The sequence below is a fragment of the Schistocerca gregaria genome, chromosome 5 (assembly GCF_023897955.1).
Source record: "Schistocerca gregaria isolate iqSchGreg1 chromosome 5, iqSchGreg1.2, whole genome shotgun sequence".
NCBI classification, from domain to species: domain Eukaryota; kingdom Metazoa; phylum Arthropoda; class Insecta; order Orthoptera; family Acrididae; genus Schistocerca; species Schistocerca gregaria.
The window spans coordinates 636,764,058-636,779,930 of record NC_064924.1 but is presented as its reverse complement, the minus strand read 5'-3'; the positions used below and the strand labels follow the sequence as shown (position 1 = coordinate 636,779,930).

General features: G+C 38.6%; 1 protein-coding gene across 7 annotated transcripts in view; it reads left to right on the top strand.

Annotated features, from left to right (window-relative positions):
• The window catches only part of LOC126271985 (peroxisomal multifunctional enzyme type 2-like), a 155,141-nt gene that overhangs the window by 126,754 nt on the left and 12,514 nt on the right, over positions 1–15,873 (top strand). For all 7 annotated transcript variants that reach the window (XM_049974457.1, XM_049974451.1, XM_049974454.1 and 4 more), the window contains 2 exons: positions 12,026–12,143; positions 13,394–13,582. In XM_049974457.1, coding sequence (XP_049830414.1) covers positions 12,026–12,143; positions 13,394–13,582 — 307 coding nt within the window. The remainder of the gene's footprint in view (positions 1–12,025; positions 12,144–13,393; positions 13,583–15,873) is intronic.

Below are 15,873 nucleotides of genomic sequence, written 5' to 3'. Positions count from 1 at the left end.
TCTTTTAATCTGTTGAGCTAAGATGTTGCTAATTCCCTATAAGAATTGACGCAGATACATAAAATGAGATTCCTATTAAGCCAACACAAAAACCCGCAGTATAAATTACTAGTTTTCTAAAATGTTTTGATGTTGATGATAGTTGTTAGCAAACCCAAAAACCAAGTTAATTTACGATAATCCAGATAATATGTGGGGCTACTCCTTTTTAAGGAAGAACTAAATGTAACACAAAATGTTAGTTAGAAAATCTGCAAAAGTAACTAAATCACAAATCCCAATTGCTCATAGATTATGCAAAGGACAATGGTAGCTTCTGAAAACTCTCAAAAGCCCACATTTATTTGCCTTGATATACAATGAAATTTAGGGGCTATGTATACTTTGGCTGAACTGTGAAGCACAGATGCTGATTTGTTATGAATTTAACATATCCAAAACACTCGTACCACTAATTTACAAAAATATAGTTTTGGAAGTGTCTGAAAATTCTGAAACTAACCTATTTCTCACAAAATTGAACAATGAAATTAGGGAAATATTGTTTTGAACGAGAGTAGGCCTACTGTCCTTAAAAGTTTTAAAAGACCACAATTTAGTTTAAGCATACAATTGATTATCATAATCAAAGCTTCAAAAATTGTGGAACACCAACAAAGCACGTCTTCTGCTTGCACCAGCTTACAAAGCAGTGTATTAGCTCACAGCAAATTTCAACTCCTCATGTTCTTGACGAATCTTAATTTGTGAATATCTGTTTCTCTTTAAAAATGATTTCCAGGTAAACTAATTATTATATTATTGTTAATGACTGAGAAACTATGTGATGAATAATTTATTTTAAATAACCGTTCTCCACAAAATGCGATTAATTAAAGAGACTTATAAATAAATATGATTATATAAGAAGAAATAAAAATTGAAAGTGGGAAGAGAAATAGAGTAAATTAAAGAGAAAAAAAGATCATTGTAGCAAGTTCCATCATCAGATGCAATGGGGATTTAATGCTAGTGTGAATTATCTGAAAGGATGTGAGATGAGATGTATGTTGGGGAGCTGATTCTGGCTCAAGAGTTCAGAGAAACATTCCACCTTCAGAGTTCAGAGAAACTTGTGTTGGGTTCGAGGATCCAAATGGGCTATGTGGCAAATTTTAATGTATGCCCATATGTATTCCAACCTAGTTATTGTACATTGCAAATGTTTTCATTCAGATTTTTGTGCACTGCTTATTATTATAAACAAATGAATGAATACCATCTACCTCTTAGCCAGTAACTCACAGTATCCTGTCACCAGAGAGTTTCTTTAAAATGTAAAAAGAGTGAATCAAATCAAATCTATATTATTATGTAACATGCTTCATACAATCAAGATTGTGACATGTGACTTGCAGGTCTAACACTACACTGATGTGACAAAAGTCATGGGATACCTCCTAATATCATGCCAGATTTCCTTTTGCTTGACATAGTGTGGCCGCTCAGTGTTGACATAGTGTGGCCGCTCAATGTGGCATGGCTCAACAAGTCGTTGGAAGCCCTCTACAGAAATACTTAGCCATGCTGCCTCTATAGCTATCCGTGATTGCACAAGTGTTGACATTGCAGTACTTTGTGTATGAACTGACCTCTTGATTATATCCCATGAATATTTGATGGGATTCATGTCAGTTGGTTTGAGTGGCCAAATCATTCACTTGAATTGTCCAACAGTCCCGAACAGTTGTGGCATGGTGCATTGTCATCCTTAAAAATTACTTCATTTTTTGGGAACAAGAAATCCATGAATGGCTGCAAATGGTCTCCAAGTAGCTGAACATAACCATTTTCAGTCAATCATCAATTCAGTTGGAGCAGAGGACAGAGTCTATTCCATACAAACACAGCTCACACCATTATGGAGCCACCACGAGCTTCCACAGTGTCTTGTTGACAACTTGGGTCCATGGCTTTGTGGGGTCTACACCACACTCAGACCCTACCATCAGCTTTTACAATTTGAAACCAGGACTCATCTGACAAGGCCACGGTTTTCCAGCCATCTAGAGTTGAATCGATATCATCAGGAGCTCAAAAGAGGCACTACAGGCAATGTCATGCTATTAGCAAAGGCACTCGCATCAGTTGTTAGCTGCCATGGACCATTAGTGCCAAATTTCTCTGCACTGTCCTAATGGATATGTTCATTGTATGTCTCGCATTGATATCTGTGGTTATTTCACACAGTGTTGCTTGTCTGTTAGCACTGACAACTCTACGCAAATGCCCCTGGTCTCGGTTGTTAAATGTAGGCCATCGGCCATTGTCTTGTCTGTGGTTAGAGATGATGCCTGAAACTTGGTATTCTTGGCACACTTTTGACACTGTGGACCTCAGAATATTAAATTTCCTAACAGTTACCAAAACGGAATATCCCATCGTCTAGCTCCAATTACCATTCCACATTCAATTGTATTGGACACCATTTCAAATGAATCACCTGAGTTCAAATTACAGCTCCACCAGTGCATTGCCCTTTTTACTTTGTGTGCAGTACTTTTGCCACCTGTATACGTGCATATTGGTATCCCATAACTTTTGTCATCCCATATATCATGTGGGGAACATATATTTATCCTGCATTATGGCCAAAACATTGCAAATTTATTTATTTTAACCTTCTTACACATTTACAAATGGTTTGCATAAATGTATTAATAATAAGTTTCAATATGAAAGGTAAACAAAAGTCACAACTCTTTCCTGGCTTTGCATCATCAGTGAAGTAAACAGCACCATTTATTATCAGCATTCTCTGTCCTTGTTAACTTGTTAACGAGAGGTCAGAGATCACAATTCCAAAGTTCAAAATTAATCTCATCTTATCACATTTATCAGATGATGTGTTTGGCCTCACATTGGGGAGTATATCTCCTCACATTATCAAATTCTTCAGTTAATTTGTTTGCTACAACAGTCCAAGGCAGTTCTCCACACCTGTAAGTAGAAGACCTTTTATAACAACTGCAATAACATACTTTTTTATTACCAGTAGCTCATAGAAATTACAAATTGACAATAATGTTTTCTGCTACTTCAGAGCAACACATGCATTACCCTACTGTTTTTAGTGTGTGACATTACTAGACTCAAATCACTACCTGTAGGGCATTCCATGCCAAATGGTCTAATTTAGGGAAAAGATTTTGATGAATTTTTGTGTGGACATTCACACATCTTTCCAATAAACATTCACGATCACCTATTCAATACAAGCAGAGATATAGTCATTTGTTTGAGCCTACAGCAAAGCTTTCAACAGTTTTTGCCAACTTTGAGACTTATATATTCAGTAGTATTTTCTTGAAAGAAAAAATCTTGGCCATCTTGTACAACTTTCTGACTCCCATAAGCAAATAATAATAAAGACTTCTTGAGCAGTTTCATATGGATAATTTGAAGCAAAATCAGCCAAAAAAATAGATGCTTGAAAATATGTGAAGTTTAGCTTTTTATATCTCTGGAAGTAATTGTGGGATAAACCTGAAACTTTGTATGTAATAACTTATCCATACAAGTCTTAGAATATAAAATTTCATTCTCGTACTGCTTTCCAACAATTTACAAATTTATGGCAAAATGGATTATTTTCAATAAAAATTGGTATTTTTAGCCCAGTTATACAAAAAATTGTCTTCTGAAAACTCTTTTAAACTGTTTTAATTAGTTTATCTTTATTTTACAGACCTGTCTTGATCACAAAACTTTGACACTTCACTGTTACCAGTTGTGACTACTGCCATCTTCAGAGCTGTGTTGTTGGAAGTATGCATGTGGTAGTAGCTGACATATTTTTAGTGGCATATTGGCACTCTCTCGCAATGACTTCCATGTAATGTTGTGCCTAATGGTACATGGTATTACGCCATTTTCTCCATCTTTCAATAAATCACACTCAGAAGGCACTGCAAGAGAGTGCCAAGTACGTCAGCTATTATCACATGTGTACGTCCAACACCGCATATCTGAAGACGGCAGTAGACAAAACCATTAATAGTGGAGTGTAAAAGTTTGTGTGATCAAGACGAAGCTGTAAAATAAAGTGCCACACTATGATCATGAACTCATTTTCAGACTTTGTCTTCAATTGTTTTAAGTAGAAAGACCATTTTATTTACCATATAAGAAATTAGACTCGCCCTAACCCTCCCCCCCCCCCTCCCCTCCCCCTCTGTCCCCTGAGTTCTTGTGATTTGATCTCACTTCCTAGTCATCAGGAAGTTCGCTATTGCCTTCCCCGTAGTCACAAACAGTTGTAGAACATAATAAAAAATGTCAGATTTAATTTGAGTCCCAGTAGGATATGGGTGCTTTCTTAGTGCACCTCCACCTTGTTGCTTTTTAGGGTCTTATATGCTCATGTTGCAAAATTGAGTCTGTTAAGTGGTTTTGAACATGATCTTTCTAGTGAAAAGAGTTTGCAGAAGACGTTCTTGTAAAAGTGGGCTAAAAATACCCATTTTTCTTGTTTGTAAGAAAATCATCAATTTTGCTCTGAATTTGTAAATTATTGGGAAGCAGTATGAGAATGAAATTTTGTATTCTAAGATCTTGTATTGGTAAGTTATTATGCACAAAATTTCAGTTTCCTGCAGACATAAAAAGCTAAACTTCGCATTTGTTCAAGAATCTATTTTTTCAGACAACTTTGCTTCAAATTATCCATATTAAAATTGCTGAAGAAAGTTTTGTTTCTTCCAAGAAAATATTGCTGGAGATATTATGTCTCAAAGTTGCTGAAAACTCAAGGTTCCGTTATTGATAGCTGTGCCGTGTGGTCAAACAAATAACCATATGAAACTTCCTGGCAGATTAAAACTGTGTACCAGACTGAGACACGAACTTGAGACCTTTGCAAAGGTCCCGAGTTCGTATCTTGGTCCGGCACACACTTTTAATCTGCCAGGAAGTTTCATATCACCACACACACTGCTGCAGAGTGAAAATCTCATTCTGGAAACATCTCCCAGGCTGTGGCTAAGTCATGTCTCCTCAATATCCTTCTAGTTCTGCAAGGTTCCCAGTTGAACTTCTGTGAAGTTTGGATGGTAGGAGACGAAGTACTGGCAGAAGAAAAAGCTGTGAGAACGGGGCATGAGTCATGCTTGGGTACCTCAGTTGGTAGAGCACTTGCCCGTAAAAGGCAAAGGTCCCGAGTTTGAGTCTCAGTCCGGCACACAGTTTTAGTGTGCCAGGAAGTTTCATATCAGTGCACACTCAGCTGCAGAGTGAAAATCTCATTCTGTAAATGACCATATCTCCGCAAGTATGGAGTTGGTGATCTGAAACTGGACCAGTGTTTATTGGGGTCATGTGGGAACCTATAGACCACTTGGCATGAAATGATGCTATACTCTTGTGTTCCGCCCAGAGCAGCACACAAATAAGAAACATCCAGCATGAACAACTTACACCAGCAGTTCCCAAATTGAAAACACCCCTTTCCTCTTCTGCTCTCACAGGCCATAGCACTTAATTTCATACTGGGATATACATTAACAAGCCAAAACATTACGGCCATCTTCATAATAGCATGCCAGTCACCTTTGGAGTGTAATACAACCGCAGTTTTGTGTAGCATGAATTTTACAAGTCCTTGGTAGGTTTCTGTAGGTATGATATACCAGGTGTCTTTGTACACGTCACACAGTTCCCATAAATTATGGACCAGTGGTTAGTGGGCACGGAGCTGGCATGTGTTAGCATCCCAAATGTGTTACATTAGGTTCAGATCAGGCAAATTTGGTGGGCAATACATCAACATGAGTTCACCTTTGTGCTCCTCAAACTAATGACGCATGAGTCTGGTCTTGTGATTGAGACAGTTGGCCATCTCCATCAGGGAAAGACATCAAGCATGAAGTGGTGTAAATGGTCCTCAGTAATGTTCTTGGCGCTTTGATTATTACTAAAGGTCTCATTGAAAATCAAATGAATGTCCCCATGGCGTAATATTGACCACACCAACCAGCATCCATGGCGTGATGTATGTTTCGAGAGCCATTCACTTGGATGACATCATATCCGGGCACAACCATCAACCAAGTGTGACAAGAAATGTGATTAACCTGACTACATGACACTTTTCCATTGATTCATGATGCAATCTCAATGAGATTAAGCCCACTGGAATCATAATTGATGATGTTGCTGGATCACTATAAGAAGGGTAGGTGTTAGCTACTCCAGAGCCCTGTGCTCCAACAATGTTTGCTGAATGGTCATTACAAAACACTTGTGCATGCGCCAGCATCGTACTCCGTCATCAGATCTGCCTGTCCTGCTGTATAAAGTGAGTGATGCTGTGATGAGGTGTAGTTGTCACCTACCCATCGTTTCACCATCCTTCAACCACTCTTCTTAGAGGCTCATGACTGTAGCAAGCATACAGCTGATCAGTTTTGACATTTTGAAATTGCTCGTTCCCGTGTCCTGTAGCACAAGCGTTTCAGGGAAGGTAGGGTGTTGATGGCCAATGATGCATTGTCTGGAACACTATACCACATTATGGTTATTGTCGAGCAGGTGAACATCTTCATTATTCAAGACTGATGAGTACAGTAGCAGCCACTTCCACAGAGATTGGATTGAGTGTTTGAAGTTTTCACACAGTCATTAAGGACAAATTGAAAAATCCGTACAGGAAGCATCTTGAATGTGACTCTCTCTTTAACACCTGCAGCACTTTTACAAGGGGGCAACAAATTCTTGTCATGTTTCATGAACCACAGTCACAACGACAGTCTCCAGCGGAAGCCTTCAGGGCCACTGCCACCCAAAAAGTCCAAGGCCGTGTGCACAAGTGGGGTAAAGATTATTCTCACCAACTTCTTTACCAAAACGGCGCACTTCTTAAAACTTCCTTTAGCAAGAGAGAACAATGAATGTGCATCAACACTCTCAAACCGTGGCCATCCTTCTCATGTCAATCAAATCAAAGTGATAAGGGCAGCTCACCTATGGAGTTGTCCAGCTCCATGGCAATGCAAGGTTCCATACAGCAAATATAGTCAAGGAGCTCTTGCAAAATTAAAATGGAAGGTCATCTTTTATCCTGCATGTAGTCTGGACCTCTCTCCCTGCAGTTGTGCTATTTTTGGTGATTTAAAGAAGACTGTAAGAGACAAACAATTCATTGCAGACAAGGATATCACGCCATATGTTCAGAGCTCATTCACAATGCAGCCTCAGAAATTTTATGCCTTGTGTTGCATTGGGACAGTTGTCTCAACACTGATATCGCATGCATCTACAATACTCATGAGAGTGCTTTATTGAAGAACAGAAGGTAAAACTGAAAACTGAGAATCAGCTTCTTTGGTTTAGGAGGAGTAGGGCACTCAAGAACAGTTTTAACACTGGAGTTAATAATAATTGATGTGGGTGACTGAAGAAAATGTACATTGCAGTTTGGAGAAGACTTTTCATGATTTGGAACTGAATAATGTTCTTTTTCTGTTTTTGGGCAGTGTGGTATGAATTGCAGAAATAATTGTATCAAAAGGAAAATAAGCACGAGAAAACTAAAATTACGAGGAGACAGCATGGCTGATCTTACCTTCAGGAGGTGAATTTGTAAGTGTTGCCAGTAGACATATAACAGGGGAAACAACTTCAGAAAAGCCAATTCCTTAATTAGGGAGAAAAGAGGGTAGGTTGCGAAAAATTAGAAAGGAGGGGCAGATCACTCGGACGCAGGCTGAGAGAGACACATACCTGTTGTAAAGGAGGGAGCAGGCTGGAGTAGTCAGTTCTGGTAGAATGAAACAAGATGGCAAATTTAGGAAAGGCATATGTACTGTTGGGCTGCTCACTGTCTGTCAGCACTGATGCTTATTTTATATATTGACGAGATAGTGAGGGAGGTAAAGAAGTACCCGCCAGGGTAGCCGAGAGAGCTAACGCGCTGCTTCCTGGACTCGGGTTCGCGCACCGGCCCTGGATCAAATCTGCCCAGCGGACTGACGAAGGCCGGCGTGCCAGCCAGCCTGGAGGCGATTATTTGGCGGTTTTCCACATCCCGCTCGATATGAATACCAGGCTTGTCCCCACATTCTGCCTCAGTTACACAACTTGCAGTCATTAGAAAACATTCACACTATTGCATGGCTTACACTAGACGCCGACTACTGGGGTACACTTATTCCATCCTGGGGGCTACGGGGTGGTGACAGGAAGGGCATCCGGCCACCCCTTAAAATTAACGTGCCACTTCTGTTTAACCATAACAGTGGACCCCGCAACATCGGGCTTGATGCGTGGAAAGAGAGAGAGAGAGAGAGAGAGAGAGAGAGAGAGAGAGGGGTAAAGGAGTATCTTGATGTAAGGTTTGTTTTGTCAAGGGCAGAAATAATCACAACATCATGTTGATCGAAAGTGATCAGAAATAGATTTGGTGCTTAATGGAGTTAAGTGTGCTCTAACTGATCACTATAATATGCACATAAACAGAAAGGAAATTTAGGTAATGCTGGGCACAGCCGGTGGACACGCTGGATAGCTAAATGGACAAGTGAGAATTGGAGGAATAGATGAATTGTGCTGTGTTGGAAATAAAGAAGATACAAGAAAGTCATGGTAACAAGTATTGCACAAGGCAAAAAACTGTCCTTAAAATAAACTGCTGCTAACAAAAAAATATAACCCTTGCGACCAGGAAAAGATTCATGAAAGTTATTTTTGTAGCATGACTCTGTATGAGCGTGAAATGTGGACAGTAGAGAAGACACAAATGAAAAAAGTTGGAGGCCTGTTTTTCTGCCTGCCTACAATAAGAATGCATAGTTTGTAAGCAAAGCCAAAATTGTCGAGAGAAGAACGCTGGTTGGAAGGAAACAATGGGAACAAGAAACTCCAAGTACAACACAGTCAAAAGCCAACAAGCAGAACAGCATGATTGATAGTAGCTCATGCAGTGGATTGTACTAGACTAAATCAAAGTTGCCTGCCTGGCCCCACTGCTGCGAGCGGCTCAGACCGTGTGACATGCCACACACACCACTGGTGGTGATCATCATTTGTGAGCTGTAGTGCCTCTGAGCTGAGACTGATGTCACCTGTTGACAGGGATATTGAACCTGTGGTGTATTGTGTTAATAAATACTCTTGATAACCAGTTGGATTTGTCATGTAAGGAATGAAGATATCCTGCAAATATTTTCTTTGAGACCATAATGAATGAGAGAGACTGGCAAAATTGGCAATCACAGAAAACAGAAGAAAGTAGACTGCATTTCATTACAGTTAGAAAACTGGTAGATAAAAATATAAAAAGGATTAAGAAGACACATGAAAACAAAACACTCCTCCAAATTGATGAAGAATTTGCTATAAACAACACAAGAAGGTTTTACAGAACTTTCAAACAAAGATTATCAAGATACAAAGCACCCACCCTCCAAAATTACACATTACAAGATAGTTATTAAGCCAGAAGCACTGTAGGCAGCAGAAACACTTAACATGAATTTTAAAGGCCAAATGGAGAAACTTGAGGTAAAGGAAAGAAAAATTTTAAGAAATATCATTGGGCCAAAATTTCAAGACAATAAGATTATATACATCAAAAATGAAACTCTCTACAAGAAAATTGAAAAACTTTCAGATTCTATGTGAAAAAGGAGAATAAATTTTAATGGTCATCTTCTCATAATGAATTCCAGCAGATTAACTAAACAAATCTTAGACGTTTTCCGTAACCGAAAAACGAAGCCCAACTGGTTTAAAGAAACTGCTAAATTAATTACTAAAGACAAAAAAATAAGGTTCCAAAACAAATCCACACAAAAGTCCAAACCCTTCATCTCGGAAGAAGAGAGGGGAAGAAGATCAGAAAGAATGAAGAAATACTGGGCCCTAAGAAAAGAACAACGCACAAAGAAATGATTGATCCAGCGTACCCCAAAGAGGATGAAACGAAAGAAGAAGAAGAAGAAGAAGAGAGAGACTGGTTGAGAACATATTACGAAATGAGTCGCTGCTGAAAGCTGTAAGTGAATGGATGGTAGAAGAAAAGAATTACAGGTGTGCACCTAGATATGAGTATCTAAGGCAGGTGCAGAAGTTATGGTGAAACGAAAAGGATAGCTGGCAATTGGAAAAACTTGGGAACTACTTCATATGAATCCTAGACCTCATGCCTGCAGCAGTGGCGGAAGCAGCAGCAGCAGCAGCAACAACAACAACAACAACAAACAAAGAAACAACATAACCTGGCACATCATGCAGTAATTGTAACAGAATCAGTTAGCATGAACAAAGCTAACAAAAATTCCTTTTTATCTTCATCTCCAGGCGCTATTGCCTACAACAATCCCTTTGTTGGTGGTAAGAAATATTTAATCACATATGGAATTGCAACCAGATAACCTTATCTGAGGCTCAAATAAAATTGGGAGTCACAGATTCATAATGTTGTTTCTTCTCATCATACATTTTGAAAATAAATAATAGGAGACCTACTCTAATCACTATTTGCATCTTTTCTTATTGTTTAAAGGAAGAAGTAAGTACTTGCCATATAGTTGTGCCATTGAGTTGTCAGCAGACACATAAACATCACTGAGTTTTTGTATTGTGTGCCCATTCAGAACAACAGCAACAACATGCATGGCTGTACTGTCCTGGCACTGCAACTCCATCTGAGGAAAAGAACAAGCACACTTTCTTTGAAGAGTTCATGTTTTTTCAGCTTATTTTCATTTATTTCATGATTGTTTGCTAAAGAATTTTAGAATATACAGAAACTACAACTTTACTTTATTCTACTATAATTGGTACCTCAGCAGCCAGAGACAGTGGTCATGTCTGTGAGTTGCATTTGCATGAATGTGTACGTATATGTTGTTTAATTTGGTCATTTTATCAGATTGAAAATAGTGTTTATCTTCTAATCATTTGTTTATGGAATGACAGTATTGTCTTCTTATTGCAATTACAACTCAATTTCCATCAACAAGTGAATATTTTGTTATGTAAAACTGTTCAGACACAATGACTTACCAAGCGAGAAAGCGCTGGTAGATAGGCACAATAAAAAAACACACAAACACACACACAAAATTTCGAGCTTTCGCAACCCACGGTTGCTTCGTCAGGAAAGAGGGAAGGAGAGGGAAAGATGAAAGGATGTGGGTTTTAAGGGAGAAGGTAAGGAGTCATTCCAATCCCAGGAGCGGAAAGACTTACCTTAGGGGGGAAAAAGGACAGGTATACACTCGCACACACACACATATCCATCCACACATATACACACACAAGCAGACATATTTAAAGGCAAAGAGTTTGGGCAGAGATGTCGGTCAAGGCGGAAGTGCAGAGGCAAAGATGATGTTGAATGACAGGTGAGGTAAGAGGGGCGGCAACTTGAAATTAGCGGAGATTGAGACCTGGTGGGTAACGGGAAGAGAGGATATATTGAAGGGCAAGTTCCCGTCTCTGGAGTTCGGATAGGTTGGTGTTGGTGGGAAGTATCCAGATAACCCAGACAGTGTAACACTGTGCCAAGATGTGCTGGCCGTGCACCAAGGCATGTTTACCCACAGGGTGATCCTCATTACCAACAAACACTGTCTGCCTGTGTCCATTCATGCGAATGGGCAGTTTGCTGCTGTTTATTCCCACATAAAAAGCGTCACAGTGTAGGCAGGTCAGTTGGTAAATCATGTGGGTGCTTTCACACGTGGCTCTGCCTTTGATCGTGTACACCTTCCTGGTTACAGGACTGGAGTAGGTGGTGTTGGGAGGGTGCATGGAACAGGTTTTACACCGGGGTCAGTTACAAGGGTAGGAGCCAGGGGGTAGGGAAGCTGACAGCTTACTTGTGAACACACTTTTTGATGTGCCTATCTGCGACCTAACATCTCTGCTATATAGTGAGTAGCAATGTATCTTTTTCATGATATTGTCATTATTCCCTCCTGAATTTTTCATTGTTTGATTTTAAAATATCTTAGGGGTGTACAATTGATTTTCTTTCTTGCAGGCTCGTTTTTCAAAGCCTGTTATTCCTGGTCAGACACTGCGAACAGATATGTGGCAACAAGGAAATCGTATTTTCTTTGAAACTTCTGTTGTTGAAACAGGAAGTCCAGTAATTTCAGGTAAGACTGCATTATAACATTCAAGCTAAAGCCTTTCATTACTTGATGACAAACACAATTATTCATTCATTTTTTTAATGCCAAGTAGCATAAGAAATGGTCAAGTCACAGATCCTGTTGGCATCAGAAGACAGTATAAAGAAAGGTAAACTTAAGAATTTTGACATAACAGCATAACTCAAATTAGGTTTAATATGTGCTTCTCAGTCACAGTTTCGATCAATGCATTTATATTTAGTACCATTTTTTTTAGAATGTTTCTCACAAATTCTTGTATTGTTTGGAAGGTTTGATGACAAATTTCTTGACTAGGTGCTATGCAACATAACATGCAATCTATTATAAGCTAAACCTTAAAACTAGCAGCTCCCTCCAGTCCCTTTTATTTGTACTTCCTCTGACTTCAAAAGCTAATTTATGAACAATAGAATTGTGTACATGGAGGGTCAGTTCCAATAAAATTGTGCTGAATGTGAGACCATGTGATTTTCAGAAGGTTCCCAACACAAGAGTAATTAGGTACCTGGTGCAGTCAAACAACTGGAAGAATTTTATGTAATTTGTATAATTTAATAAATTATGTTACATTATAATTTAATAATAAGAGGGTGTTTGTGATGAACACTGCAATTCACAACCACAACACTACAAGTAAAAATAATTTCTATATAGACCATATAGGGTTCAGAGAGAAGTTTTGTACTCTAGTCTAAAGGTTTTTAGTAGATTACCTGTAGACATAAAGCAGAAAATTGAAAAATCCCAAATACCCTAAACTCAAGGATAAGGGTAGATGATCAGCCACATTCTCCATAATTTATTAAAATATTTGAAATCGGCGATGTAAATTTCAGTAAACACAAATGTTCACATTATGGAGGCTTTAGTAATAGATTAGCAGTAGTCGCAATTTGTTGTTAATACTCCTTACAAAGCAGTGTCTGGTTCTGCAAATTACCGTACATTTTGATCAGTTCCCCATCAGTGAATGCTCTCCTTCATGATGGATTTATGGAACATGATGAATGAATGAATGAATGAGTTGTTCTAAGTATTATTTTATGATTGATTGAAGTAAACACTGCAAAGATCTTAGCGTAATTCTAAGTTTGTAAACTTATCATCATTTATAAGTAAACAGTAATTTAGCTGGAGCCTCTAGAAGTATTTTGTTAGAATACCAAAAACATACAATTTGTCTGATGTATGAAAGGTATGTCACAATTTCTGATTAAATTCTTCTATTCTAGGCGCCTATATCGACCTTGTGGAGACCCAAAATGTTTACCCGAATCGTGTCTCAGCTAAAGCCCTGAAATCTGAAGAGGTATTTGATGAAATTGAAAAAAGAATGATGGCAAATTTGGATAAAGCAAAGAAAATCAACGGTGTGTTTTTGTACAAAATAACACAAAATGGCCAAGAAGCTGCATCATGGAGTAAGTCGGATTCTTACTTTTTTTGTACTTTACTTAAACATGCCACAGTAAAGCATTACGTTACAGTAAAAACACACAGAATGATGTCAGTTACCCCATTTGCCTATACAAGTACATTTAGACTCCAATGTGTGACATAAAATGAGTGACTTACTTTCTTGCAAATGTTGTGCCAATAGTTTTTAACAATTAAAAATTGATCACTTGAAAATGACAAAAGTGTAACGATATGAAAGAGCATTAATTGTTGGTCCACTTGTCCACTGTCAATAATTTGGAAGGTTTTGCTGTAACAGTGAGATGGGAAAGGAGGCCAAGACATTTGCTAACAAATTTCATTTCAGAATGAACGTATTACACAAATGTATTTAAAAAAGCTTTAATTTACAACAGTGTGCCTTTTCTTGGATGTGTGTTTTAAGGCGTAGTATGTACTGCCTCTAAATATGCCTTGTCACTTCTTTTTTTAGGTGTTCCCTTGTGACAGTATATAATTAGTATGTAACTATAAGCTGTCATATGTATTAGTCAGTTGGTCATAACATGTGACCATTCAGTTATCTTTTATGTAAGAATGCTTAAGCTTGCCTAATTATTCACATCACTTACATTCAAATATTAAAAAAAGTATCTTACATGCATAAAATTTCAATTTGTTGCACATAAAAAGGAAATCGCATTGCTCATAATTATGGCAAGCAACTAGTAATCTATGACTTGTTGTAGTTAGTTACTATATATTGTTGTTGTTGTGGTCTTCAGTCCTGAGACTGGTTTGATGCAGCTCTCCATGCTAATCTATCCTGTGCAAGCTCCTTCATCTCCCAGTACCTACTGCAAGCTACATCCTTCTGAATCTGCTTAGTGTATTCATCTCTTGGTCTCCCTCTACGATTTTTACCCTTCACACTGCCCTCCAATGCTAAATTTGTGATCCCTTGATGACTCAGGACATGTCCTACCAGCCGATCCCTTCTTCTAGTCAAGTTGCGCCACAAACTTCTTTTCTCCCCAATCCTATTCAATACCTCCTCATTAGTTACGTGATCTACCCAGCTAATCTTCATCATTCTTCTGTAGCACCACATTTTGAAAGCTTCTATTCTCTTCTCGTCCAAACTATTTATCGTCCACGTTTCACTTCCATACATGGCCACACTCCATACAAATAATTTCAGATATGACTTCCTGACACTTAAATCTATACTCGATGTTAACAAATTTCTCTTCTTCAGAAACGCTTTCCTTGCCATTGCCAGTCTACATTTGATATCCTCTCTACTTCGACCATCATCAGTTATTTTGCTCCCCAAATAGCAAAACTCCTTTACTACTTTAAGTGTCTCATTTCCTAATCTAATTCCCTCACCATTACCCGACTTAATTCGACTACATTCCATTATCCTTGTTTTGCTTTTGTTGATGTTCATCTTATATCCTCCTTTCAAGACCCTGTCCATTCCATTCAACTGCTCTTCCAAGTCCTTTGCTGTCTCCGACTGAATTACAATGTCATCAGCAAACCTCAAAGTTTTTACTTCTTCTCCATGAATTTTAATACCTACTTCGAATTTTTGTTTTGTTTCCTTTACTGCTTGCTCAATATACAGATTGAATAACATCGGGGAGAGGCTACAACCCTGTCTCACTCCTTTCCCAACCACTGCTTCCCTTTCATGCCCCTCGACTTTCATGACTGCCATCTGGTTTCTGTACAAATTGTAAATAGTCTTTCGCTCCCTGTATTTTACCCCTGCCACCTTCAGAATTTGAAAGAGAGTATTCCAGTCAACATTGTCAAAACTCCTAAAATACTAACGCGAATTCTTTACAGACGAATGGAAAAACTGGTAGATGCAGACCTCGGGGAGGATCAGTTTGGATTCCGTCGAAATGTTGGAACACGTGAGGCAATACTGACCTTACGACTTATCTTAGAAGAAAGATTAAGAAAAGGCAAACCTACGTTCCTAGCATTTGTAGACTTAGAGAAAGCTTTTGACAATGTTGACTGGAATACTCTTTTTCAAATTCTAAAGGTGGCAGGGGTAAAATACAGGGAGCGAAAGGCTATTTATAATTTGTACAGAAACCAGATGGCAGTCATAAGAGTCGAGGGGCATGAAAGGGAAGCAGTGGTTGGGAAAGGAGTGAGACAGGGTTGTAGCCTCTCCCCGATGTTATTCATTCTGTATATTGAGCAAGCAGTAAAGGAAACAAAAGAAAAATTTGGAGTAGGTATTAAAATTCATGGAGACGAAGTAAAAACTTTGAGGTTCGCCGATGACATT